Below are 25,959 nucleotides of genomic sequence, written 5' to 3'. Positions count from 1 at the left end.
CTTCCCTTTTCATGATATTATTTGAGTTTTACATAACATAGTCAATATTTTCCTGAAATGGACTCCAGTGTAAATACAGTAATATTTAATATTAATATGCACAAACAGCACACTGCAGTTAATGATTTTTTAAAGATCATGTCCAGCCTTACAAAGTTTTGAACTACATTTAATATTTATGAGATGAGTAGAATGAAAACAGATTTCATGTAAAATCAGGCCAAATTACAGTCAGCTCATCATCAAAGTAGCTACATGTCAAATGAATGATGCATTTTTTTAGGTTTAATGGGATGCTGAATTTACACACATTTACACAAGTTTTGTTACATGTCAAAAATCTAGTATTTGCCTCAAAATCAGTTTTACAAAAGTTTACTTATGTAATAACATCAGAGAAGGTGTCAGACTAATTGTACAGAATATGGAAACCAAGCTGAGGGATAGTGGTTACGAATGCAAATAACATCTGTTGAAAGACAAAAGCACAGGTACACAACAGCTTATAAGCCAAAACTTATCATCGAAAATACTCTCATAGCTCAAACTGTATTAGGCATATTGGAAAAATGTCTTCACCATGAGCGGCCAGAGACTTTAATGAAGACACTGATATATTATATGTGTACCTATTGTTTACTGTATAGGAACTGTCGCAGGTTAAAGATTCTGTTCTATATATGGCAGTTCGTTCTTGTGATAGACGTCAGTGACAGTGATAGATGTCATGCCATTTTAAATAATTTACTAGATATAATATTCTATATCTCAGTTACAGAGGAAGTTGAGTTTCTCCTTACAGTCCCAGTTCTCCCACACTCCCTCTTTGGTTAAAGCTCCACAGCATTTCCATATTGGACACTGGTGGTCCTGAGCTCCTCCTTGGGGCCAGGCCTGGTACACCAGAGGGTCACCGTTCACCCACAGCCAGCGGCCCTCCAGGTAGCGCAGTCCGATCCACACCTGCTCAGTGATGTTGTCGTGCTGGATCTTGCTCAGGGCCAGAAGGTGCTCGGTCTCAGAGAGCAGGCTGGTGAGGTCAGTCTGATGCTCTCTGCAGTGCTCCAGAGCCTCCTCCCAGGTCTTCTTCACCCAAATACTGATGCAGTAAAAAGGCAAGGAATTTGTTTCTTTATAATCATTCCATTTTCCATTAGGCAAGACCACTGTACTGTTCTCATTGTTCCCAAAGTTATCTGGTTGTCTTGTATCCCAGTTTAGGTATGTAGCATATCCTCCTCCTGACCACTTCCAGGCAATAATGTTACTGGTATCTCGGTGGAGACCGATCCATCCTTTTGTAATGTTTCCACCTACATCTGACAGGAACTTGTCTTGATCACTCTGGCTACCAACAAAGGAAAGATCAGTGTAGTGTTGTCTACAGTAAGTCTGAGCCTTAGCCCATGTCATCCTTTCTGAAACAAAAATGTGTTTTACTATCTCCCCCTTAACAGCTGTACAAAGAAAAAATAAGATGGTTTTCTCCATGGTTGTTGCTTTGTGGCTTAAGCTGAGATTGTTTTCTTCTGCTGTTTCTTCTCTGTGATGGTGCCACTTAAGTCTCAGGGTTGTTAAGGATGAATTTGCATTGCTTTGGTTTGTTTTCACAAGCAAATCATCTTCATGGCAGATTGAACTCCCAAAGAGAGAAACAAATGACTTACACAAACACATAAGCAATATTCAGCAGAATAGCTAGGTAGTGAAACCAGGTGAAACCACATTTTTTAAACTTGAATGAGTGGTATCATGGAGCGATATGATCTACTGTATATACAGGAGAAGTGTGATGACTTTTATCACCGTGTTTCTGTTCATAATTATCTTTGTTTAATGCTTGTAAAAGGAATAGTCTTTGAGAAGACATTTTTTTTTGCAGTGACAATGTTAAAAATAGATGCCAGAAATTACATTAGTTTAATACCCCCTTCCTTTCCAACTACCACTTAACATTAGCTTTCATATGAAGCATACTACAGTTTTGATTTGAAAGAAATTGCTACTTCAGGTTATTTAACACAAAAGAAACAGGTTAGAACAAAAATCAAACAATCAACTATAAATACAAACTTCTTTCAGGAGCTGGTGCCTGACATATAGTCACCTTATAAGTTGTTAGCAAACAGTTGCCTACTTACACAGTTTGGTTTCTGGTCACCCAATGAATGTTAGTCCAATATTCATTCTCTTTTAGCTTTATTTTGTATGTAATGTAGTGCAAAATTATGTAGTGAGGGCAGGGTATGAATGACAAATTTGAGGGAACAAATGATCAAAAAATACCCCTTTAGTCCTGCCAGACCAGGGGTCAGGGACTCTCCTACAGCTTCAACCAGCACACAGACAGATACCAGATCAGCATGTGGGACAAAAGAACTCATACTGATATGATTGGAGTCATTCAGTCAACTTAGGCCATCCCTACAAAATGAACACAAGAGGTTCTACAAAACACACACACACACACACACACACACACACACACACACACACACACAATATTTGAATATGTAAACAATTGTGCCCAGGACTAATTTGATTCAACACTACTTCTGCTGCAGCTGTCTATGCCTGCTCCAGCTGAAGGACAGATAATCTTTTTGGAAATTGAACACAGGAGATCAGATCTTACTCTATTAAGTGTTATTGTTAATAGTCTGTTTCATTATCAGTTATGTGCTGGTTTTAAGGACCCACATTTTTTTTTTTACTGCCACTGGTCCTAGTAGGTCTTTAAGTTAAAGATTTGGGAAATGAGGCTGTGCCTATACTCATAAAATCTGAGATATTATGCCACACCAGAATCAGCTGGTCGGTTTGGCTACTTATACAGACAGTCTGATGCAATCTGGAAGTAACCAATTGCCTTATTTGTCAGTCAGCCTCCTGTTAGTATCTAAACATGCACACACCTGGCCCAAATGCTGTATAAGAGCTTGTTATCAATATGAATATTGAGGAGAGCAAATTGGATTCTTTCAACTTTTGGAGTATCTGGTGACATGTCTGGTCTGTAACAATTATTGGGGCCAGTAACACGCAAAGAAGCGTTGCAATGCGCCCAAAAACTGCTAGCAAGTACACATGGATATAAATGATGTAGGATTTAAAAAAATCTGCATTTGAAAAGGTTTAATGAAGAAGGAAATGCATTTTTACACATTTGTTAGACCTTAAGGACACACACAATACATTTTGGTAAGAAACACTGAATGTAAACACAACTTTCGTTTGTTTACAAGAAAACTACACGGGCCCCTTTAACTTTTGCTAATATAACACTTTGGATGTTCTCACTATAATTTTCTGTGGGCTCCTATGGCATGCTAAATTTACAGTAGAATTGGGGCTTGTTGAATTAAAAACACAGTCCTCACTTTGGCTTTGGCCTCTGTGTTGATTCATTTACGGTAATTGTGTCATCATCATTCCTCTCCATTTAGGTGGAACTGGTTTAAATGTTTGTCATAAAGTTATTGTCGCAACATAATTACCATACACTGCCCTGAATTTCCTTAAACTGCCTTTACACTGTAACCCATTAGTTTTAAGTGTCCAAAAAACACCAGTGCCAGGAACATAGTGTACATTATGAAGAAACCACTGCTTAAGGCCTCAAAGTCTCGGTCTATTAATATGACAAGTAAATTACATGGCACTACAGGCACTTGAGAAGAGGCCCATGCTCTGTTCTAGATTTACAAGTGCGCCAGGGCCTTGGACAAGAAATTGATGTTCTCCTGCTTACTGGAAAATAATTATGAATAATGGCTCATGTTGAGGAATCTCAAAAACAGCAGGGGGTAAATCTGAAGACATGCTGCACTCTGAATAGCAATTATCAATAATGGAGAAAAAACAAGATGAATAATTGTGATCTGACAGATGTGAGAAACGTATCGTAAGGGTAGGAACACAAAATACATCAAGGATATTAAAATGTAGACTGACATCAGTGTGTTAAGACATATTGCCACAGTATTACAGTATGTCTTGCTGTTAAATCATAAATGTCAATGTAATATAGATAAATGGAGTGAATAAGTTACATATCTGCACATATGTCAAGAGTGGAAGGTACTAAGATTGCAGTTTTTCTTGTAGTCTGACCAAACCAATTACAGGAAGCCATTCAAATAGTTTCCATTGACTATGCTTTGCTCCAAGTGTAAAATGGTAATTGTATTACACAGATTTCTGTCTTCTGCTTGGACAGGAGTTGGGTTTCGCATAAAGTGAAAAGGCCAGTTAAAAAAAAAGTAAAAGTAAAATGAACCATGAGCTAAATAATCTCTCTTTACCTCCTGTTTCTGTTTTCTCTCTGCCTCCTGCCAAGTGTGGTGCAGATAATCAGCTGTGAGGCAGGTGAGTGTGCACGTTCATTATGTTTATTTATGAGTGTGTGTGTGTGTGTGTGTGTGTGTGTGTGTGTGTGTGTGTGTGCATGTTTTAAGAGTGAGGGGGTCTAACTGCTCTCTGGCCCCTGGGCCAACTGCATTATTCAGAATAGAGATAAGAGGCTCCACACTCTGGACCTTTCTGATACTGCTTAACCTCAGCATGGTTATACAGTAAACACACACACACAAAGACATTCACATACACACTCCATTTACAGTGGCCATCTGAGTTCAAAGGCAAAGCATCACATGAAGGACAGAAGAACCCGCAGGGATTCAGACTCTGGATGCTTTTCTCTTAAAGCTTATTGCTAATCCTGCACTCAGTAATGGCAAGCCAAAAAATATTTTACAGGACACACACTGAACACATTTCAGAAGAGCCAAAGTCAGAAAGCGTGCAGTAACTGATGATATAATAACTTAACAAATGGGCAACATGTAAATAAACAACAACAAAATAAAGTACTGCACTGCAATAACTCTATTAAATACATTTAGCAGTTACTTGCAATTTTGTAGTATATGATGATGTAGTGACTATAAAATCACTGCCCATTTTACCAAAAACATAAACAACACAACCAATAACATCTTCAGTGTTCCTGTCTCTGGGAGGCTTATGTTGTAAGTCATCGACCCAGGATGACACCCTTACTCTTGACAGGGTCAGTATGTGTGTAATTGAAGGTCCAGTTGAAGGCCAAGTTACTTTTCTGTCCCAAAGGCTCCCTTGAGGTCAGGTAAGCCTCACCTCATTAACAGGCAACTACACACACACACACACACACACACACACACACACACACACACACACACAGAAGCATGAGGTAAAACCTCTATAAGCAGACCTGATAAGCATCATCAGGCCCAATCAAAGCAAGCGATTAGCCTCAGTCTGAAGCCACAGAGTAAGAGAGAGAGACTTTAAAGTAGAGATGGGAGGTTAAACTATTTTTACTTACTCGAGTTTGTATCACTAAAAGTCACTCACTAAAGAGAGTCGGGTTTTCAAGTCACATGAAATGAATCCCCCACTGATCCCAGTGCCTATAGAGCATGCGCACCAGAAACTTCTGCCGGTGGAGCCGGCTAACATCCGGTTTATCACTGTGCTAACTTGAATGGGATAAAATAATACAATCATGTGGCTCTTCTAGACTTTTGAAATGTTATCGGACCGAATGGATCAAATTCTGATAGTGAAATGAGTAATTTCGCAGGGGTTGTGACACTAAAAAAAATGTTGCCACGATTTTACATCCGCTCCTTTTCCCATGATTGTGTGTGGGAAGTTAATCCCATAGATCTATGATGAAAATGGCATCCATACCAACACAGTCTGCTAATCAGCAGACCTTCAGCTCAGGGCTGGGAGCGAGTACACTGGTTGAAACAAGCGCCAAAGTGGTTGTTTTTCTCACAGGGCTAGGTTAATACTGTTATTAACTTGATACATTTCCACAAATAAAGTTAATGTAAGAGTTGCACAATAGTGTGAGTGACACGTGGTCTGGCCTCGTCTTCTCAGTTCGCACTAGCTAGTAGCAGGTAGGAGGGGCAAGTCAGTGAGTTAGTGGAGATGATAACTTGTGACTCCAGAGTCAGTAAAAATAGTTGTTTGTTTCAAACGATTCACTCATGACTCGCACATCACTACTTTAAAGGGTGACTTGTAGATGAATAGTACTAATGAGCACAACAAAACTGGAAAATAGCAAACACTGGAAAACCTTTGTCAGATTCAAGGTGGGCTCTCTGTCTAACACCTAGCTGCGCAGTATGCCAGCTTGCTCACGGGTGTGTGATACAGAAAAATCAGGGGTCTCCAACATGTCTCTAACTTAGATCAACTTCAAATTCAAATCTCACTGCACATAGTAGCGAAGAAATGGTATGAAGGCACAATTGCATTGACCAAAGGAAAAAAATTGCTGATGTTTTTTCATAGCTGTGATGTGTTTTGTAATTATGACTTAACATCTCATCTCACACTTAACATCTCATATATACGAGACAAATATCTTATAATGTTATATTCCCCACAATAAATGTGTTTACGCTTTCATTCTGTCCAATCACACTTCTTCAGCCGCACTAGATATGGTGTTACCCTTTGACGCACAACTATAAATACAGCTTTAACGTTGATGAAGTGATTGAGCTTGTGGGACTGATTGTTTATAAGCTCACTGAATGATAATTTTCTTGTTTTAATTATGGGCCAAAGTCTAGTGTATTACCTTTTTTGCCTAGATGAAGTAAAACAGTACCTATTGCACTTTTAAAATACACATAAATAGCTATTAAAAGAGCTATTACATAGATTGAACACATATGAACAACTCACAGAAGGCGACAACCTTGCCACACCTACTGTAAGGTACTAGCTGTAGGCCCTGCCAGCTTTGTCATGGCTCACATGCAGATTAACATGGCATGTTGTGCCCTGCACTCATTCACATGAAACAGGTGATTAATTCAGGATTCAGGATTCAAATATATATATGCATACATTATATATGTGACTAATGCAGGGCTCATCTAAGTACTTCCCTCTGGCTCATTTGTAATGATTAGTCACACTTTGAGGAATTGTGGGTAATTACCTTTGAAAATATTAATTTGCAAGGTCACAGGCTGTTCGCTATATACTAAAAGCATTAAGGGAAATATATACGGTGCTTCACCCAATGGGGATAGATATATGTATAATACGCTACATAAGGTTTTATGATGTGAAGAAATCAGAGGGGAAATGTAGCAGGAGAACACTGCCACCACACAGAAATGTCTTTAGACAGGAAAACTGGAAATTTTTTTCTTTGAAATGAAGTGACATGAATAGATTAAGTACGTGAGAATATGTGTGATCTAAAAAAACATTTTTCATTATCTTCCAGTAATCATCCTGTGCTTCAGCTTCTCCACACTGCGTAGTAGCATCAGAAGAAAATTCAAGCTGCATTTGCACCAAAGTAAAACATTGGCTGTGACACTATCTGTTATAGTGGGGACACTGTGAAAACAGCAGAAATAGAACAGGAGATATTCCCTCTACATGCATACATATAATCTATGGTTCACGCCCACCATGCACCTGCACATGCACGCACATACTATATATACACGGGCATTCACTCGCACACAAACACACACGACACACTGTGTCCCTAGCTAGTCACAACCCCCCTGCTGAATTTGAAGGATGACTCTAGTTTTCCCTTAAGAAGGCTGTAGCTTTGTTGCTTCTCCACCACCTGCTCCTCCACTCTGCTGTGGAGTCTTGGCAGAGACAGATTAGCTCATCCAGATGTGTCATGATCTGGGTTATACAATACCTGCAGGCAGGCCCATTGTTTGTAATTCATAACTTGCATGTTGCTCGAGGTGTGATTCATAGGCTGTATAACTTGTGTTCTGTGTGTTCACCCTAAGGCCAAATTAAAGCTCAATTACATTAAAGTTTAATGTATAATGTAATAGCATATGGAAAATAGATTTTGTTGACCTCCCAAGGGTCTGGGGCCGACCAAGTAAGGGAAACCCCTGCCTCACTCAGCAGAAGTGAAAATATTAGTAAAGATTGAAATAATATTAAAAAATTATAAAAGAGTAAGGATACACAAATTTTGATGTTTAAAAAAAAAACACTCTCCCCTACTGCTTCTCTACACTTGCATACAAACTCACACCTACACACACACTTGAAATCCTGCCCTGCAGCCTCTCTAATACACCTCCCGTCCCCCACCACATCATAAGAACTACAGTACCTTGGTCACATCAGTTTCAATCCTAACTTTTGCTGTTGCCGTTGTATGTACTCAATGCATGTTTTGCCCTGTCGTGTCAACCTTGTCAAGTCACCCATTGTATTACATTCCATCTAGTCTCACCTGTTATGTGTCGTTTCACTAAATTAAAAAAAGATTTTATAAAGGTTATGTATAAGTTACTATGTAAAACTTATGCAAGTCCATAGCCACACTAGTGGCTCTGTGAGGCTGTAATGCTCATTGTACACTGGAAAACACAAACGTTGAATGAATGAAATATGGAGAGACAATTTTGTTTTGGAACAGAGAAACATAAAAAAAAACAAAACAAATAAAAACAATGCCTGTTTTCTTCCTGTATACCTCTCATAAAGCCTAGGTGAAAAAAATACTTTTGTCTACTGAATAGAGCAGACATCCTTCAGGATTAAATGGATACATACATTGGTTTTAAGTAAGGAAAACTGTGACTTTTGTAATAGTGACACAAACAGATCATTATGGTAGTTTTGATTCTTCTGGAGCATCTGAGCAGCATTGTGAGGAAGTTCAAAGTGAAAAAAACAAACAAAAAATGAAAGTAATGCAATGAACACATAAATAGGTGCTCATTTGTTTCCTTAATTCTGACAATCATCACAGCACATGAAGGTCAGGAAATGCAAAAAGAGTAAGCCCAAGAGATTTGCATCGAGAACACAGGAGGTTAGAATCTAAAACACAAGATCAGCTTCCTGTTTCTTTTGCAAGGAGATTGACCTCTCCACAAAAGCAACAGGTTCCTTCTCTGATTAAACTCCTTATTGTTGGGCAGAGGCGGAGGACATCCTTAGGCCGGGGTGCTAGAAACAAACCGCGTCTGTAGGCAATGATATTTATAGCTGATCCGAACGGCCAATGGTGAGGTGAAGCGCCTGCCGCCATAGAGAGGGGTCAGATGCAATAATAATTCAAATAGTGAGAATGGCACACACTTAATGAGGTTGTTTTGTGAAGAATTAAAAAAGAGACAACTATCACTGGATTTCTTTAATACCGAGGAAAACTTAAAAACCTGATGATTCTGAGGTAAGTTCTGGAGTGATAAGCAGATTTATGGACACGAGATAACGATATCTTTGCATAGTGTAGGTCACACTGAATCAAAATATTTGTATTATGTCTGTGTGATCAAATTTGACTGAGTTACATACACCACATATAGACAGACCTAGCCTGTCTTTTCTCCACTCCTGTGCTCCCCTACCCTCTATTCTGTCCTGCTCTGATAGCCCTGCTTCTGTTAATCACTTCATAGTGCAGACTCACACACATATACACAGAGAGAGAGAGAGAGACACACACACACACACACACACACACACACACACACACACACACACACAAAGGCCTATGAAGAGGAGTAATGAAGCTGGCTAAATGTTTTCAGCCGAGCTCTCCATCATGTCACCAAGGCGACCTTGGCTGGAGGTCAGCCCGCTGGAGACTCACACTGAACAGAGGTAGGAGGCATGAGTGTGTGTGTGTACACTTGCAGTGTGCGGACAAAGAAAGAAGTATGAAGAGTGCAAGAAAGTGAGAAAGGGACAGATGATGTGTGTGTGTGTGTGTGTGTGTGTGTGTGTTTGTGAAAAGAAGTGTCCCCATCCCGGTATGTGTGTGTTATAAAGGTCGAGCCAAAATGGAGAAAAAAGGAGGGACAGTGAGGGGATGAGATACAAACAGGAGTCTAATGAAAAGAGCTCAGAAAAGGAAAATAAGAGGATAAATGAAGGGGAAGTTAGAGAAAATGAAACAGTGTTGGATGAAAACAAAATACAATAAGATGACAATAATGACAAGAGATACAAAGCCTTGCGGTGTGTTTGCAGTGTGTGTCTGAGAAAGAGGGCTGACAGTAGAGGATGAAAGAGTCCGTTAGGCATTCAAATGACTCCATGCTGCTCCTTACTTTGCTGCTGACGGTTCTGCTTAACCACTGCCAACAAGGCCAAAGAATTTATAACGGGGGGTCTGTGGTGGGAGACTGCAGTCTTTACATACTTTATATCTGCAGCCTCTCTGCACTATCTTGATATTCAGCCTGTGAATGTGTCTTTACATTGTGAGATACAGTATACTTAAGCTTGGCAGATGTTTAACTATGTGAAAGAATTTTCCTGCCCTGCATAAGAGGTAGCATCTCTACTTCCTATGCAGGAAAGCACAAAGAGCTTTATGACAGCTGCATTTCACATTCAGTGCACGCATGCACACACACACACACACACACACACACACACACACACACACACACACACATACTCCTGCTTTATTATTTGAGTTTTATAGGTTATATTTATTGTGTTGTTTGTTTGAGTTGTTTTAATGGGGTACAGGACTCAGGCCTTTGACATCTCCTGCACAATTTCTGTACTCATATTTATGACTGCTTCAGCCCTAATGTGAGAAAATAAACTTATTTCGCCTCCAGCTTCTACCTATAAAAACACATCAAAAACATAAATTCAGCAATATAACTAACAAATTGTAAAATAATATTTGTGTATTTTCAGCTCCAGGCTTGTAAACTACGACTTTAAATTTTGTTTCAGTGTTTGTACAATTAGCCCATGCCAGAATGAATCGCAGACTCCCTTTCAAATGATGTTGCCAAAGTAGACGTCCTGCTTTTTCTATGCTAAATTGTTGCTCTTTCCCCAAATAAAAAAAATCAATATATTAATGTTAAACAATATAACTGCCTAGTCTTATCTTCCAGACACAGAAATATCCTTCCCGTTGCTTGATCCTCTACCTAAACAAAAACTTTGTTCCTCAGTATGCAGAGGGCTTAACATTCACCTCTCACCAAACACCAATAAAGCCTGTATACCAGCAGCATCTTCAGCCCCAAGCCTAAATAAATTTCCCTTGATAGCCTCTGTCTCTCTCTAAAGCAATGCATGTCCATCACTTTAAAGTTTCACTTCTTTCTCCCACCATGTGTTTACGTTAAAATGAGAAAGTTTAGTATCCAATGTGTTTTAGTTTCTTTAGGGAGTATATCTGTATATACAGCTGGGGCTGTACGTACGTGTGTATGTTTGAGCTGCACTCTAAATTGGGAAAAGGTTATTAAAGGAAACTGCAGTAGAGAAGGTAGTTGGAGTGTTTATTGCACTGGGGCAGGTCATACAGAGCCCTCACTGGAAAGACTAGGACATGTTTCAAAGTGGAATAAACTGTAATGAATTTGTCCTCTGAGGGGTGACCGCGAGAGAGCAGATGTGTTTATAAGCCTGTGTGTTTGTGTGTGCAGACGTATATGTAACACTATTTCTTTGTGTGCACACACATATACTGTATACCCAAACCACATAACATGCACGGTACCTTAAAACAAGACACATGACTTTGCGTGCCATTTGTCAAGAAAACTATTCAAGGCACTTATTTTTAGATTGATAACTTAGTTAAATATGTTAGCATTGTTACTTGATGGAAAGTAAACATTAGTATTATTGCCCAGTGCCCCTAGGAATTAAGTCCATGTTGGACGGTTCTGCACCTCACAATTTACGTCCACATGGGACATGAACCCTGGTCTCCGGGGGTGAAAGGTCTGGTGGACCCACAACATTATTTAGGTTTTAAAACAATAAAGCCATAACAATTCATGTGAAAATACTTAATCTAAATTACAACAAATATAGACAGCATATATGGTGTATAATATGTATTTGCCATTTACCACTGCTAGATCAGATTTATCAATAAAAATGCTATTCGTTTTTGGGATTAAATATGATTTATGTAACATTTTTTTTAATAATTAATACATGGTGGAATAAATCTTTATATTATTTGGGGTATAGTGTGAGAAAATATTGAATGTTTATAATTTAACATTATACAGGTTCTCTTAGAACATTGTTTAGTTCGACACACTACATGTAGCTTACAGAGTGCGGGGAAATGTGTGAAAGTCAGGCTCTCGCTGCTTGTATTGTAACAATGTTGAAACCTTGTTTGTGTGTGTAGTTTGACACACTACAGAGAGTAAAGAGTGCGGAAAAATACCAGTTGTCGGTGCCTAGTAGTCTCTGGTCCAATGGACCCAAACACCACATATGTAATGTAAATGTGTAGGGAGGATGTACAATGTGCATGCGTTCTTTTACATGTTCTTTACAGAAAATGAGCCAAGGCCAATGAGTTTCAGGTAAAAAAAATATTTAATTATACAATTTTTCTTTTAGTGAACATTGAAAACGGGATTCTTATTATGCGTCTTAACCACTAGGCCACCAGGACGCCTCCAGGTTTTTTATTTAGATTTTCTAACAGGATTAATAGATAACAGCAATGTAATTTTGATTCACATTTAGCAAAAAATACATAAAAAACAAAATGATCTATGTTGATTTAAGAATAGCAATGGCAACCATGGTGGACATTTTGATCTTTAAACTCTCTGGGTAAGCACTCTGGATTATCCTTCAGTTTTGAGAAGATGGAAATAAGAAAATTCTAATAACAGCACAGTAAACCTCCAAGTAAGGCATCCATGCTAAATTTCATTCCCCATTGTGCCTTTCCTCAGCATAACTTCAGATGACATGTTGCCATTGGCCCAGCTGACCCCTGTTGTCAGTGAATTACATCACATCTCTTACCTCTAATGGCTAAGCTGGCAGTAAGGGGAAAAAGTGCAATCCAGCCTGCAAAACACAATGTTAGTTCAACTTAAAATCATGCTGGCTGCACTCGGTATTTGAAGTCAAACAATGACAGCCTAATCCACAGTAGAGTTGACAGTGACTGCATATAAATAGGGAGAAATGTGGTGTGTGGGCCGCAGTAAACCCAAAAAGAGTCCTCATAGTTTTTTATTTAATGTGACATGAAATACTTTCTACTGGATGTTAAACCAAAGTTGACATAGGAATATGAGACACGCATCCATGAATGCCTGAGCACACTTATACATAGCAAAAGAGTGGACATTAAGATACTAATCTGAGCAAAAAACTTACCTCAGGTAGAGATGCAATGAGTACTAAAATATTTTACTTAAGCAAAAGTACTGCTACTTAATTTTACGGAAACGGCTGACATGACTTAATTTTTTCATTATTATAATGTCACTCATCGACCAACAATGTTATGCCACCTAGGTCTTTCTTTTTAAGCGGAATTAATTGTATTTTTGGCCACTTGGGGGCAGTGGAACAAGCTATAATGACAACACTGACATATTACGAGTGACAAATGTAAGACTTTTCTTGTAGCTCTGTTTTTGGTCTCCACCTACTCCTGAAGGAAATATCTGGCTCTTTAGCTGCTAAATGCGCCACTATGTTCACCAGCTAGTTGCTAACTTTGTCTGTCTGTTGCTTGGTGCTTGGCAGGTAGTGAACAGTGGGTTTAACAGAGCTTTTTCAATGAAAACAGCTTTGTGCTGCTGTTGGAACCGAGGTTGATGAGAGCAGTGAGACTGAACTAAAACAGTACGGTTGCAGGCCATAAAACCAAAACAATGAGCTGAAGCACCCTAAAACGCTCCATAAAGCTGAGGGGATTTGTCACTGTGAGCGACGCCTTTCACATTATTCGATCCATTGTTAATATACAAATATTGATGAGTGTAGCTTTAATCATTTATTTTTCCAGCACTCCTTTGTGATCACTGTCACAAGATATTATCTGACCTTTGCACTCCTCAGCATTTTTTGTTTCTAATGTAGGCCACACAATTCACAACGTCTGGGCTTTGACCTGATACTAGTCAGCTCAGTGCTTTCTACTGTGCTGCAAAGATGATGTACCATGTACATAAGTGTATTTTGACAGATCTTGTTGTTAACTAGCATCATGGCATGATATTATTTTTTGTCAGCTAAAATTAAGAAATCAGCTTTTGTTGACAATATGTCAACTCCTACAGTAAATTAACTCTGTTGCAAGTGAATATCTTGCAGTGGTGTGTGAAAACGTTCCTCAATACTCAGAATGACTTGACAATTGGCCTAGCTGTGGCAAAGAGAAAATGCAAGAAAGGGATAATCAAGGAGGAGACCAGCAGCGACGTCCTGGATCCTAACATGTTCCTGGACAGGTCAGTCTCCCTTGACGTCTACAACCTTCCAGTAACATTTGGCGCCTCATTGGATGCTCCTGTTTTCCCCAGACATCTGTCAAAAAGGAGTAAAAAGAGTAAAAACGCTATCACACCAGAGGAGCAGGTGGCCAGTGCCATTGGTGGCTTTATCTGTGCCACAGAGGAAAAAGGAAAAGAAGAGGGTAATAAATACCACAGAGACCAACACTATGGACCACCTCTTTTCCCTCATTGCACCAATCACAGTTACAAGTGTGTAGCACAAACTCAGATAACCACTGTCATCTTTCCACTCTAATGCTTAGGCAGCCTAGTACTGCTCCTACGTTTATGCTATATGCTACAAATTACAAACTACAAAGACCATTTGAAGATAGTCACAAGATGTGCCTGGGCGATATATATTACAGCAGCACTCCATATTGTAATTGTGTGGACGATGTTGTTTTTCATTCCTTTTTCAAAGCCTAAAACAAATCTAGTTAAATGTCAAGAATGGATTAAGCTGCTCATTTCAACATCAGTACCACCACTGAGGACATTTAACGACTCCTATGTCTGTTTAAAGGTAACATTAAAAGACATGTTTACTCTTTAACTAACTAGTATTGCAGTTACTTAACTAACTGCCAGCAGTTAGTGATGTTAAACTGCTGTAGCTGGCTAAAGTTGTCATGTTGTTCACTGAAAGTTGTCCATTGCTAAGGATCACCTCCTAGGTCAATTTTTGGGTGGTTGTGGTGGAGGAATCAATCTTCTCCTCCCTGAGTGTGTGTGCCTCAGAGCTTGCATTGTGACAAAGGAAAAACAAAACAAAAACCTTTTTAAACTTGAAAAGCAGAGAAAACATACACTGGAATCGAGAATCGATGGAGTGGGTGGATTCGAAGGTCAGACCCAGGTAACTACCATGCAACACACTGACTTTTTAGAATCATTGCTGTGGAGATAGTGTTTAGTGATTGACCTGAGTTTTGACATTTCTGTTGTTCCTGGGAGGAGAAGATGGAGTGTAACGAGTTGACAATTCTGTCTGATATCAGGTCAGCATGGTAGAGCTTAACAGTGCCTTGCTCCTCTCTGTGTTTGTGCAGAATGGTGTGGACTTGACACTTGAGCACTATTACTTGGGAACAGACGGGTCTGTTGATGCATGAACTGGTCAAAGAACTGCCTGCGGAGCAATATTATGATGAGCTAAAAGAGACCGTGGAGGATGTGGAGTTAATTGTCTTAGTTTCATCCAACATCTGGCTCTCTGTCTGGCTGAGCTCATCCTCCAGATGTACAATGAGGGAAACATCCCACTGACAGAGAGCTCTTCAGGGAGATCTATCAGCCTCTTGTACCTCTGCATGCTGCTGGCACAGATTGTCACGATGGTCTCCATAAAAGTAACTCATAAGTTCAGTGGAGTGGTTTCTTAAATGATGATTCAGGATGTCGACAAACGTGTTGCTGATCAGATGGTAAAGATGGACTAAATGTTTTTGTTTGATGGAAAGACATAAAGAAATAATCTTCCCACTAGTTATTTCAACACTTGTTTCCCCAATAATTCTCACAATCTTTTTCTCAATCACCACCCTGTCTGGGGGTGATGGTCCATAGTGGTTCACTCTGTGGGTGCTATTTATACTATTTTGCTTATTAAATATTTCTCTGATATTTTTGGAAATGGTTTCCACTGATGTTTCCTCTAAAAGTTTACCACACAATTATGTGATAGAAGCAAAAGTTTTGTGCTAATTCGCATTGACATTGTACTTGGGTATGAACATGTGTATCCATGAAGTGGATGATGTTTTTGTGTGTCTGTGTACACTTTCAGGACAGTGATGTATGTTATACATGTCTGCTCCTGTCAGTTCCACCCATCTGCAGCTCTCTATGCCTTTGCCGCCTGTTGAGTGGGACAGATCAGAGCAATGAAAGAGAGAATGTATCCAGACACTGATCAGCTCCCACACTGGACTTAACAAAAAGTAAAATGTATGAAATCCCATTATTCCAGCGCTGGTGGGAAAGAAGTCATAATGTTCATTGGGATATCTGTTTTAGAAACTGAAAAAAAAAGTATGAAGTGATTATTCTATAGAGATGCTGATGGGTCAATCTGCCTGTATATATTTGTTCTTGAAAAAACAGAACTTTGTTTGTTTTATTACTTAATTTGTTGCCTGTACTTAAATTGATAATGGGTTTTCCAATTTGCAGCATCCTATCTAATTTTCTATACTTCAGTAAATGTTTGTGTTAAAAAGCATTAAAATTCAGACACACAATGTCAGTTTATTTAGGGATTCTATGTCCCGTCTTTTTTAAACTGTTAGTTGCTTTTGTTAATTTTAAATTCTTCTCTAAATAAAGACATTCTGATCCACAGGCTATTTAGTAACTGCATGTTTTCAACAAACAAACAAACAAACATATATACCAACAAAAAAGAAACATTTTGACTTGTCATAGTATGAAAAGCACAGTTGTTCACAATGGCTCTGTTGTATTCAAGTGTCACAGTAAGCCGTGACAGTGTGACAGTGAGTCAGCATGCACAATAACAGGACCCTGAAACTGAAGCAGCTGAATGGAATTCAGCCAGCATTCATTTCATTATTAAAACCTGCTTTTTACACTGTGATATTTCAAAATGCCCCTTTAGAAATGGTATTATCAGTTTTAAGTTTAATTTTGAGTCTTGTGTCAACCATCAATTTAATTGGATGTTTTGTGGTGGTCACAAGTGTAACCCACTGGTTAAACTGTCTTACATGTGCATTTCAACTGTGTTATTTTATCTTATTTATATTTTAAATTTGATAGTACTTTTAAAAATGATTTATTAATTTATTATTTACTTGTTTTCTTCTATTTTATTTAAATGATTACTGTGTTTATTTTCATCCATATTTTTCTATTATTTTATTTTATTTAGTAATATTTAATTTCATTTTGATTATCATAATTATTTCCAGTGTATATTGCTATGTGATATTTTTGTATATCATTTTTAATGATGTTTGCACCAATATTGATTGTCTCAGATGGTCAAGCCTATTTTTACATGTATGCCTTTGATAATCACAACACAAACTGTGAGTGCATATGTAAGCCTTCAGCCCACTGCACATTTTCATTAGCCTGATGAAGTGCTGAGTGAAACACGTTGCTCTTGTGAGTTGTTGTCCGCTGTGCTCTTGACTGCTTCTAATTCCAATAGCACCAACACTTGCCAAGTACACAAAAACACTCTGGTCAGTCTCAGATTTCTTGTAAGAATGTATGGAGATGATTAGACACATGCAATATGTGAAATCTTATGAAGTAAATTCTACTCAGAATCAGTTCCATACATTTGTATTGTGACCATACAATGTCACAGTCAGTATCTTTCTAACAAAGTTAAAAGTTCATAGTTTCTTCAACTTATATAACAAAAGACAATTCCGTAATATTTCAGACACATTCAGTCAATTCACAGTTATTGACCTTATTAGTTTCAGCAGGAAGTGCTCCCTACATCGTTATTTTGTCTTTTAACTTCCTGTCTACACATTTACATAGTGACCATAATTAGATCAGTTCTCCCACACTGTGCTGAGATCAGCTGGTCATCTTAATGTTATAACAGGCATGGTGACTGGTCAGAATGTGTGTTAATACAATATTTCTTCCAAAATCGAGTGGAGAAATATATATTAGGGTGTGTGAACCGATCAGTAGCGTTGCTGTTGACTTGTTTTTACTGCAGCCAGCAATAGCAACAGGAAGTTAAGATACAAAGTGGAACAAACAAGAAAAGGGGAGGGCCACATGTGTTCAGTTCTGTATGGTGTACATGTATGCATTTGCATGTGTGTGTTCAAAGATGAGAGAAAGCAAAAGAGTGTTGCTTGTACGTAATGATGGTGCTCTGTCTGTGTGTGATTCTGCTTTGTGTGTCCCCTGCAGACTTCAACTTTACAGAGAGTGTGTATGCTTAAGTGTGTGTGTGTGTGTGCATGTGTGATCAGAGTTTGAAGGCTGGACAGCGAATCTGGATATGTTACTGACTTAATCAGAGGCCGTGTCCTGCAGAGAGCCTCGCTGCTTCATACTGAACATCAGAGGCAGTTGCTGTGGTGATCTGTCACCATGGGGACAGGTTTCTGCTCTGGGGTTCTGGTATAAAATGAATATCTACCTCCGCCACCCTCTCCCCCCTTCTCTGATTCTTATTCTCTCTCTCTTTCTTTCTGTGGAGTTCTGTAATGAAATAAATCTCTCTCTTGAGGATATGGGTCAGTCCCCCCCTCAGACCCCCTCTATACGATCTGGCTGAGATGGACTGCTCCATCACTGTCACAAGGTGCCCAGATTGGGTGCCAAAGCCACTAATAAAGACAAGAAACACATTACACTGCCTTATAAATACTTCTGCTTGGTCTAGCCTTTGTAGATGGATGTGTGGTTAGATGTGTCTGCAGGTGTGTGTCTCTCTGTGTGTGTGCATACTGTAAATATACTATGTATATAGCTCCAGGTAATTTAGCCCCTATCTTTTCCCTGATGCACACACATGTTTACTCACAGAAATATGTCACCTTCAACTTACTGCAGTCTGAAAGAGTATAAAGGGAAAAAGCAAAACACAAGTCACAACTTGACACCTTCTTAACCTCAGGCCCAATCAGAAATAACCATACCTCCCTTCAATTTCTAATAACCTCGGAGCACTGCCATGAGAAAATACTATAATTAAGTTGATATAATAATGTTAATTGAACTAAGATGGTGTTAGGATTTGTGCGCTGTACTTGATAAGACTTTATTGATCCCCAGAAAAGAAATTCAAGTTTTACAGCAGCACAAGAAACAGTCTAAATATGTAGACGAAGAACTACAGAAAATATAATAATTAAGACAAAATATGAAATTACATTCAATACCTTAGGCTATAGCTACGTATACCTATATCTTCTTGTGAGCCCTCACCACAGGTTGAATGTCTATAAGTTGTGAGCAGTTCAGTCAAATAATCTCTTTGAATAATTTTTGTGGTGTGAAGAGGTAAAAGTACTGTTTAACAAAGAAGAAGCACAGTTTGGAGAAAGGTCTGAAAAATGAACAGTTTTGTGTAGTAGATTTTTATTTCCCACCTGGATGATCATCTTGTGACTCCTTAAATTAATCTCATAACCCCCTGTGGGGGTCCTGACCCCCATGCTGGGAAAGACATACATGATTTTTGCATTGTGTAAATAGTTCTACAAATATATATGAGCAGAAATAATGAGTACGGTAATGCAAACTCTGGTATTGTGGCTTGTTAAGAGTCATACTGTACTGAGGGATATCTATAGTGTATGTCAGTGGTAGGCAAAAGTGGCCCGTGGGCAAAATCTGGCCCTCCAACAAAAATATTCGGACCTCCAATGAAAGTAAAAGTTTTCTCTTTCATAGCTTGCATAATTTTTTTTTACAAATCTAGATGTAGATGGGCCTCAGGAAGAGTAGTTGCTACTTTGGTAGTGGCTAATGGAGATCCAAATAAATAAATAAATAAAAGATAATAGATAGATAAAGATAATTCGGTTTAATTCTTAAAATAAATAAAATACTCAAAAATAAAATACTCAAAGAAAAAAAAAGCACTGACAACATATAGAGCTCCGCCATGCCTGTAAAACTATGTTGGCCCCCTACTGAACAATGCTTAACAAAACTGGCCCATGGTTGAAGCTAGTGCAGAGTATACATGCAGGAATTAATTTTTCAGTTGGCATTGCATATACCCACTTCTAAATCCCTCTCTGATGTGCATCATTCACTAGTTTGCTGCAAGCCAAATTGTTTTTCCCAGGATGGCGTAGGCATGACACGCCCTACTCTGCTTCTGATTGGCTAGTACTTGTTGCCTTCGTTGGCTGGGTTGGTTAGAATTACAAACAACCTTGCGATGCTAGCTCGGTGCTGTTAGCCAGCCACTCAGCTAACGATAGTCCAGCGCCCGCGCCTGCTCTGTCCCCCACCTCAGTGGGAGAGATGCTGCCTCTTTGACTACAACTTCGAATGAAGACGTCAACCACGGTGGGCACTTATTAATAGCAGGACCTTGTAAATTATGTCACTAACAAATGTCAGGTGAGACATCTGTGATTAACATTGTAGATGATAGTAGCCTAAGCTAAATATTAGACATGTAGATGCACAGTGCCATTGTTCAATATGTTATTTCTTGCTTTGACAATGCTGTAATGAGATGGCTCCATAATAGTTTGAGCTGGGCATAACTCACCATGTTTGCATGAGATTAAATTGAGGTAATATTTAGTTGAACAGATTATGACTGAATTTTCATTTTGGGGAGAACCATATCTTGAAATGCTTTGGGCTTTTACATTCAGTAATCTGTTACCAGCACCTGGGCAATCTTTGCTTCCCTAAAGTTGGTTTGTGAACATGTATTGAGAATTGTCATTGTCTTGAATGTATCGTATATTCATCAGGCCTGTGTAGGACCAATAATATTTGCAAACTACCCCTTGACATGTTAATTTTATAATGGTGGCACACTGTGGCCTACACTATCTGTTGCAAATCAGCTGTTCCAAGGGACAGTTTACAGAAGAAACTACTGGCCCACAGACTACTTGCAAAGTGAGCGAATAGTTGTCCAGTTTTTATGTGTGGATGGACTAAGGAATAAGGAATAGTTTACTCAAAATGCATAATTATGTAGCTGTCTCACCCTGTAGTCTGTGGGCCAGTATTGACGGCAAAATCTGCACCTCTTCTGTGGCTAATTTTCACTTCACAATGATCCTTACTCCCTGAAGTCAAGCAGCAGCATTTAAGTAACAATGTGCAAATACTACTGGCCCATCATCTTTTGAGGTGATGATGAAGTCTGCAGTATCAGTTAAATGAGTGCCAAAGAAAATTGTTCAGATGTTTATTTTAAAGGGACTCATTCATGCACACTCAAACCCACTGATTTATATTATATAAAATGAATGACATAATTTACATCAATAATACCTGCGACTACTACATCCAATACTACAATACTTTATGAAGTGCTCTTAAGACCTAGTACTCACATAATGTAAAAATAAAGTAAAACAAAACAAAAACAATAATACTAAATAATTGCATGTTTTTTTCAAAGTCCCTTGGCACACTTCAGCCCATTTCTCTAAGTAAGTGACCAAGGTAAATACCGCCGTTAAACATCAAACTCTGCCTCTGACCTCTCAGCAGCACCTTAATTGCAGGTCAACGGGGGTTTGACTTGACAAATTACAAGTCAACCCCTATTTACTTGATTAGTTTCTCCTGCATGGGCTGGATGCCACTTGGCTCTCACTGGGTCCTGCTGCCACGATCCAAGTGATTACAGGAAATGGAGTTTGGGAGATGAAGTCACTCTTGAACAAGTAGAGATTGTTGTGCTGTTTATCTATTAGAGCAGTCGTAAGTGACATTTTTGTCTGATTGGACATCTGTAGGCTAAAGAGTTGTTATATTAACTGATTATGATACTGTTTAGGTTTAGCTTATAATTGAAATCCCAACATAAGTATTGCATGCTACTGTATGTCTGAATAATGGCTGTAAAATAGACAAAATTCTTGATCAGCTAAAATGCCTGTAACAGAGTATTTCTGAAAGGTCTTAAAGCTAAAAAATACAACTTTGTAGACACTGAATTTATCACACATAAATAAAATATACTGTCTGACACATCTGTGACCCTGTTAGTAAATGCCTCAAGGCCGTAATTAGAAAGCAGACCATGTGACAGTTGGGCTTAAATGGCTCTGTACAACAGTTATGTATCAAGGCTTTCAAAGCCCTGCACACTCACATAAGTGTTTTCAGTTATTCTGGCTGATTGCACCTCTTCTCAGTTTGAAGTTAGGTGGAGCCACGCTGGGAGTTTACTGTCACTAAACTCTATTTACCATTTATTTATCTAAAAGTACCATAAAGGTGGGAGTTATCCTGCCCTAATAGGTGCTGCAAAGCAAAAACAGAGCTATCAATCAGTCTGTACGCACAGAAACAGTCCTGAGGAGAGGTCTAATCAACCAAAATAGGTGGAAACACCTGTGTGTTTGTCACCTGTGTAGATTGTTGATAATGTTATTTATAGTGTCACAGTTGTCATTGTGAGAGGGGTGAAAATGTAATAGTTTCCATGAACAGCAGTGTTTCCTAGTGTTTCTTTTGTGCCTCCTGGTTCTCTAGAAATATAAGAGTGAGTGTATTTGTGACAGGGATGATCTGTTTGACTGTGGGGATATATATGCACCTGAATGCATCAAAGAAGTTGCAGATACAGTATCCATTTCTGTGTTGGTTTTCATGAATAATTTTCACAACAGTGCAGGAAATAAACTGAGACAGGCAGGGAGCAGCGAGAAAAAGAAGTGGTTGGAGTAAAAATATTTTCAGTGAGGAAAAAATGTGAGCCATGATTTGTTTACAGTAGTCTTATGTCTAGTCAAAAACATTAGGCTTCTTGGCTATTTGTTGTGAGATAGATAAATTAATTAATGCACATGTTGTAGCAAGTAGTGAACCTTGTCGTCTAATCGTACAAATATATTTAGTTTCTGTTAGGCTATATAATCAGCAGTGATGTTGGTGAGCTGCCTGGATTTATCAAACGGAATGGAAACGGCTGACTTATGGTTTCACTAATTAATAAGGAAAAATAATAGAAAAGGCCTGGAAAGAGTTTTACCTATATGTGTTGACTCCCATCCCTGTTGTAAGCAACATTTATGTCATGCAACCTGTTTTGGAGCATTGGGTGTTGTCTGACTTTAAATAGGGAGAACATATCTTGTGTAATTACTTCCAGTTATGAACTCATTGGTCAATGGTTTGTTTTTTCTGTTCCTCAAGGGTTCCTCGGCGTGGCTGGACTAGGCTTGCCTAGCCTTCCAACCTTTGTGGTGTTCAGTTACTTCATCTTCTATTTCAAGGTAGATGCCTCAACAAGACGACAAACAAAGGTTGAAGAAAGGGCAGGACTTTGACCACCTGGGTACAAAGAAGGAGGGACAAACATTACACTTGAGTGCCTTATGGCAAAAATCAAAGCTTTAGACAACTTTATTTTCTTTATTATTACTCCCTTTCTTTGTGTTGTTCACTTGCGGAAATGTGCTCCTATCAGCATTCAAAAGAATACTGCAAACAACCAACAAAAACACAAATATGATAGTTAGACACATTCTTTTTGTAAAGATATTGTGTGTGACCAAGAAAAAGCTGAAATAAATAACTTGTAACTTGTAAGTAAATTGTAACTATTGTCCTTATATTGTAGTCAAACTTAAAAGTCTTGTAATATACTGTATATACTAACTTTGTAAAAATTGTTTACTCAATTGCATGGTAATTTTGAGGCTATATTCTGTAGTGTTGTTGCATTACATAACATTGCATTGCAGTGTCTCTGATAATTTTGGTTCCTCAAATTTATAAACAAAAATGACAAACTCATCAGCCTTTAAATACAATAATACAGTACCACTGCATAAAGTACAGCCTCAAACTGTACCATAGCGCTCAGTGAACACACAAACAACTAAAGTAGAACATTTGTAATGAGGCAGTATTTATTGCAATGCTGCTGTATTGCATTGCATTACATTATACAGGTGTTTCTTTCTGTTATTTCTCTGCTCACTCAGTGTATAAGCAGGCTGAAGGTGTAATCAGCATGTAATACTCCAAATAATTCCTCTAAATGCTTCACCCTGCCAGGTGCTAAATGCACACCTCTGATATCCTGTAACACTTGTTCACACAGTCTTTACCCTCTACGCCTTTGGCTGGCTAATGATATCACAACAGAGAGGTGCCGAGTAAATGACAAAGGGAAGCTAGCCGCCTCGACACAGACAGGAAAGTCTATTTTTACCACGGCGACCTGCTCCCAGTGGTTGCCAAGACAACCAGTGCGACATTGTTTAATCAGATTTCTAGAGGGGAAAGGAAAAGATTTTTCAGGTATTCCAACAACACATGTCTGGCCAATGAATTTTATTTGTCCTGAAAAACTCAAATGTTCCTTTTCTTCTCCTTCCTTTGGGCTCAAACTCTAGTGTGAAAATTTGCTGGTAAGCAGTGAAAGGTCCATGTTAACACTGAATTTGTCACAATATCGCACCTTTAAGTAGCCGTTGCTTATTAAAGAACAATGTTTATCTTTAGCGCTCTAAATTGTGATCTAATTTAAAAGTATGTGGGTATGTGAAATGTCTCCCAGTTGCACTGAAATGTTCCTGAGACCAACAGCACTGTGGTAAAAACTGTACGCTTCATGACGATAGTTGCAGCCCTGCAGTGCACCCTGGTTTGGATTATTGCACGGCAGTACTCCCCAGCTGGGGAGATGCATCCTGCATGGATCAGCACTGGAGGAGGAATGTTGCTTGAGTTCAGTACTGAATTTCTTTTTGTAACATATCACCTTAATTTAACCCTGCTTCCACGTTGTATATGCTGTCTATATATATATATATATATATATATATATATATATATATATATATATAAATACGAGCAAGAAGTAAAATAATCATTCCTTTTGCCTGCTGTCTTAAATAAATAAATAAAAATAAAATAATAAATAAAATAAAATTACCTAATGTTACATTAAAGCCTACTGAATTCAGTGCCCTGTCAATCTCAATTATACTACTTGGATGAGAGGAGGGGCTGATTTATTGAAATATAGCCTAACTTTTCATTGGTGGAAACTGCCAAAATGGTAGAAAAAGTAACCCAAATGATCAGAACACGTCCAAAACAATTTTCACCTGCCCACTAATATAAAAAGTAACCGAATTGGGCGGAAACCTGCCCAATCTGGCAACACTGGCTGGGCAGATGGATAAACTGTTGTTAAGAAATCCAGCACCTAAAACTGCCTAAAACCACAAATTGTCATTTGTACATTTATGTTAAACAAATGAGTTACAACGTTTTGATTAATGAGCTTCACAGGTGCTGTTAAGACACACTGATAAGTGTATTTGCCAAAATGTTGAACTTTTCCTTCAATCTCAAATATGTTGTAGATGAATCTTCAGCAAGAAGACCAAGGGTCAGGTTATGCTCGAACAGGACTAGTTTGTACGACTCGCTGTCCGACTACATGGGAAATCAAAAGTGTTTATAGCTTTTCCGACCGGCCACACTGGAAGGCGGAGTGAAAAACCGGCCGTCATAGAGAGGTGGGAGATGTGATATGGGGATATGTTTCCAAAGCTACTCGATCACCTGAAAAGCAGGTCTATTCAAGCATAGTAGCATCTTAAGTTAATCTCACTGTCTCAGTATGATTTTGGCTATATACTTTAATACATGTATTTGCAGTTACTAGAATATATCACATCAACTAAGTACATTATACATAATAAGACAATGCACAGCACCTTCAGAATTATGGTTTAATTCATTCAATGTAGCCAAGACTGTTTTTGGCTTGGTTGACAGTCTTATGCTTTCCAATTCATCCTGCTAGTATGAGAAACAAGTGGAGGTAAAGGGGGAGAGACAGATAGACAGCCAGTAGGTAGGTAGAACAGAGGCAGGGAGAGAGAGGGGCTGTCATCAGTTTGTGAGCCAGAATGTGGGTGGCGATATTGACTGGTGTTTCATTACCCTTGAA

General features: G+C 38.6%; 1 protein-coding gene and 1 long non-coding RNA gene across 2 annotated transcripts; one reads left to right on the top strand and one right to left on the bottom strand.

Annotated features, from left to right (window-relative positions):
- Positions 1-768: 768 nt before the first annotated feature.
- LOC122874111 (snaclec subunit B-like) lies at positions 769-1,413 on the bottom strand. The gene has a single exon (XM_044191721.1). The coding sequence runs from the start codon at positions 1,411-1,413 to the stop codon at positions 769-771; it is 645 nt and encodes a 214-aa protein (XP_044047656.1).
- An 18,816-nt stretch (positions 1,414-20,229) lies between these two features.
- Positions 20,230-23,281, top strand: LOC122873435. Its single transcript, XR_006377453.1, has 2 exons — positions 20,230-20,354; positions 23,181-23,281. It is a non-coding gene; the product is annotated as an uncharacterized LOC122873435 (long non-coding RNA).
- The last annotated feature ends 2,678 nt before the right edge of the window (positions 23,282-25,959 follow it).

This window comes from Siniperca chuatsi, linkage group LG3 (genome assembly GCF_020085105.1).
Source record: "Siniperca chuatsi isolate FFG_IHB_CAS linkage group LG3, ASM2008510v1, whole genome shotgun sequence".
Taxonomy (NCBI): Eukaryota; Metazoa; Chordata; class Actinopteri; order Centrarchiformes; family Sinipercidae; genus Siniperca; species Siniperca chuatsi.
This window is presented reverse-complemented; position numbering and strand designations above follow the sequence as displayed.

Excerpts from the sequence above, each read along its gene's own strand:
- LOC122874111 (XM_044191721.1), bottom strand. The coding sequence starts at position 1,413 with ATGACATGGGCTAAGGCTCAGACTTACTGTAGACAACACTACACTGAT.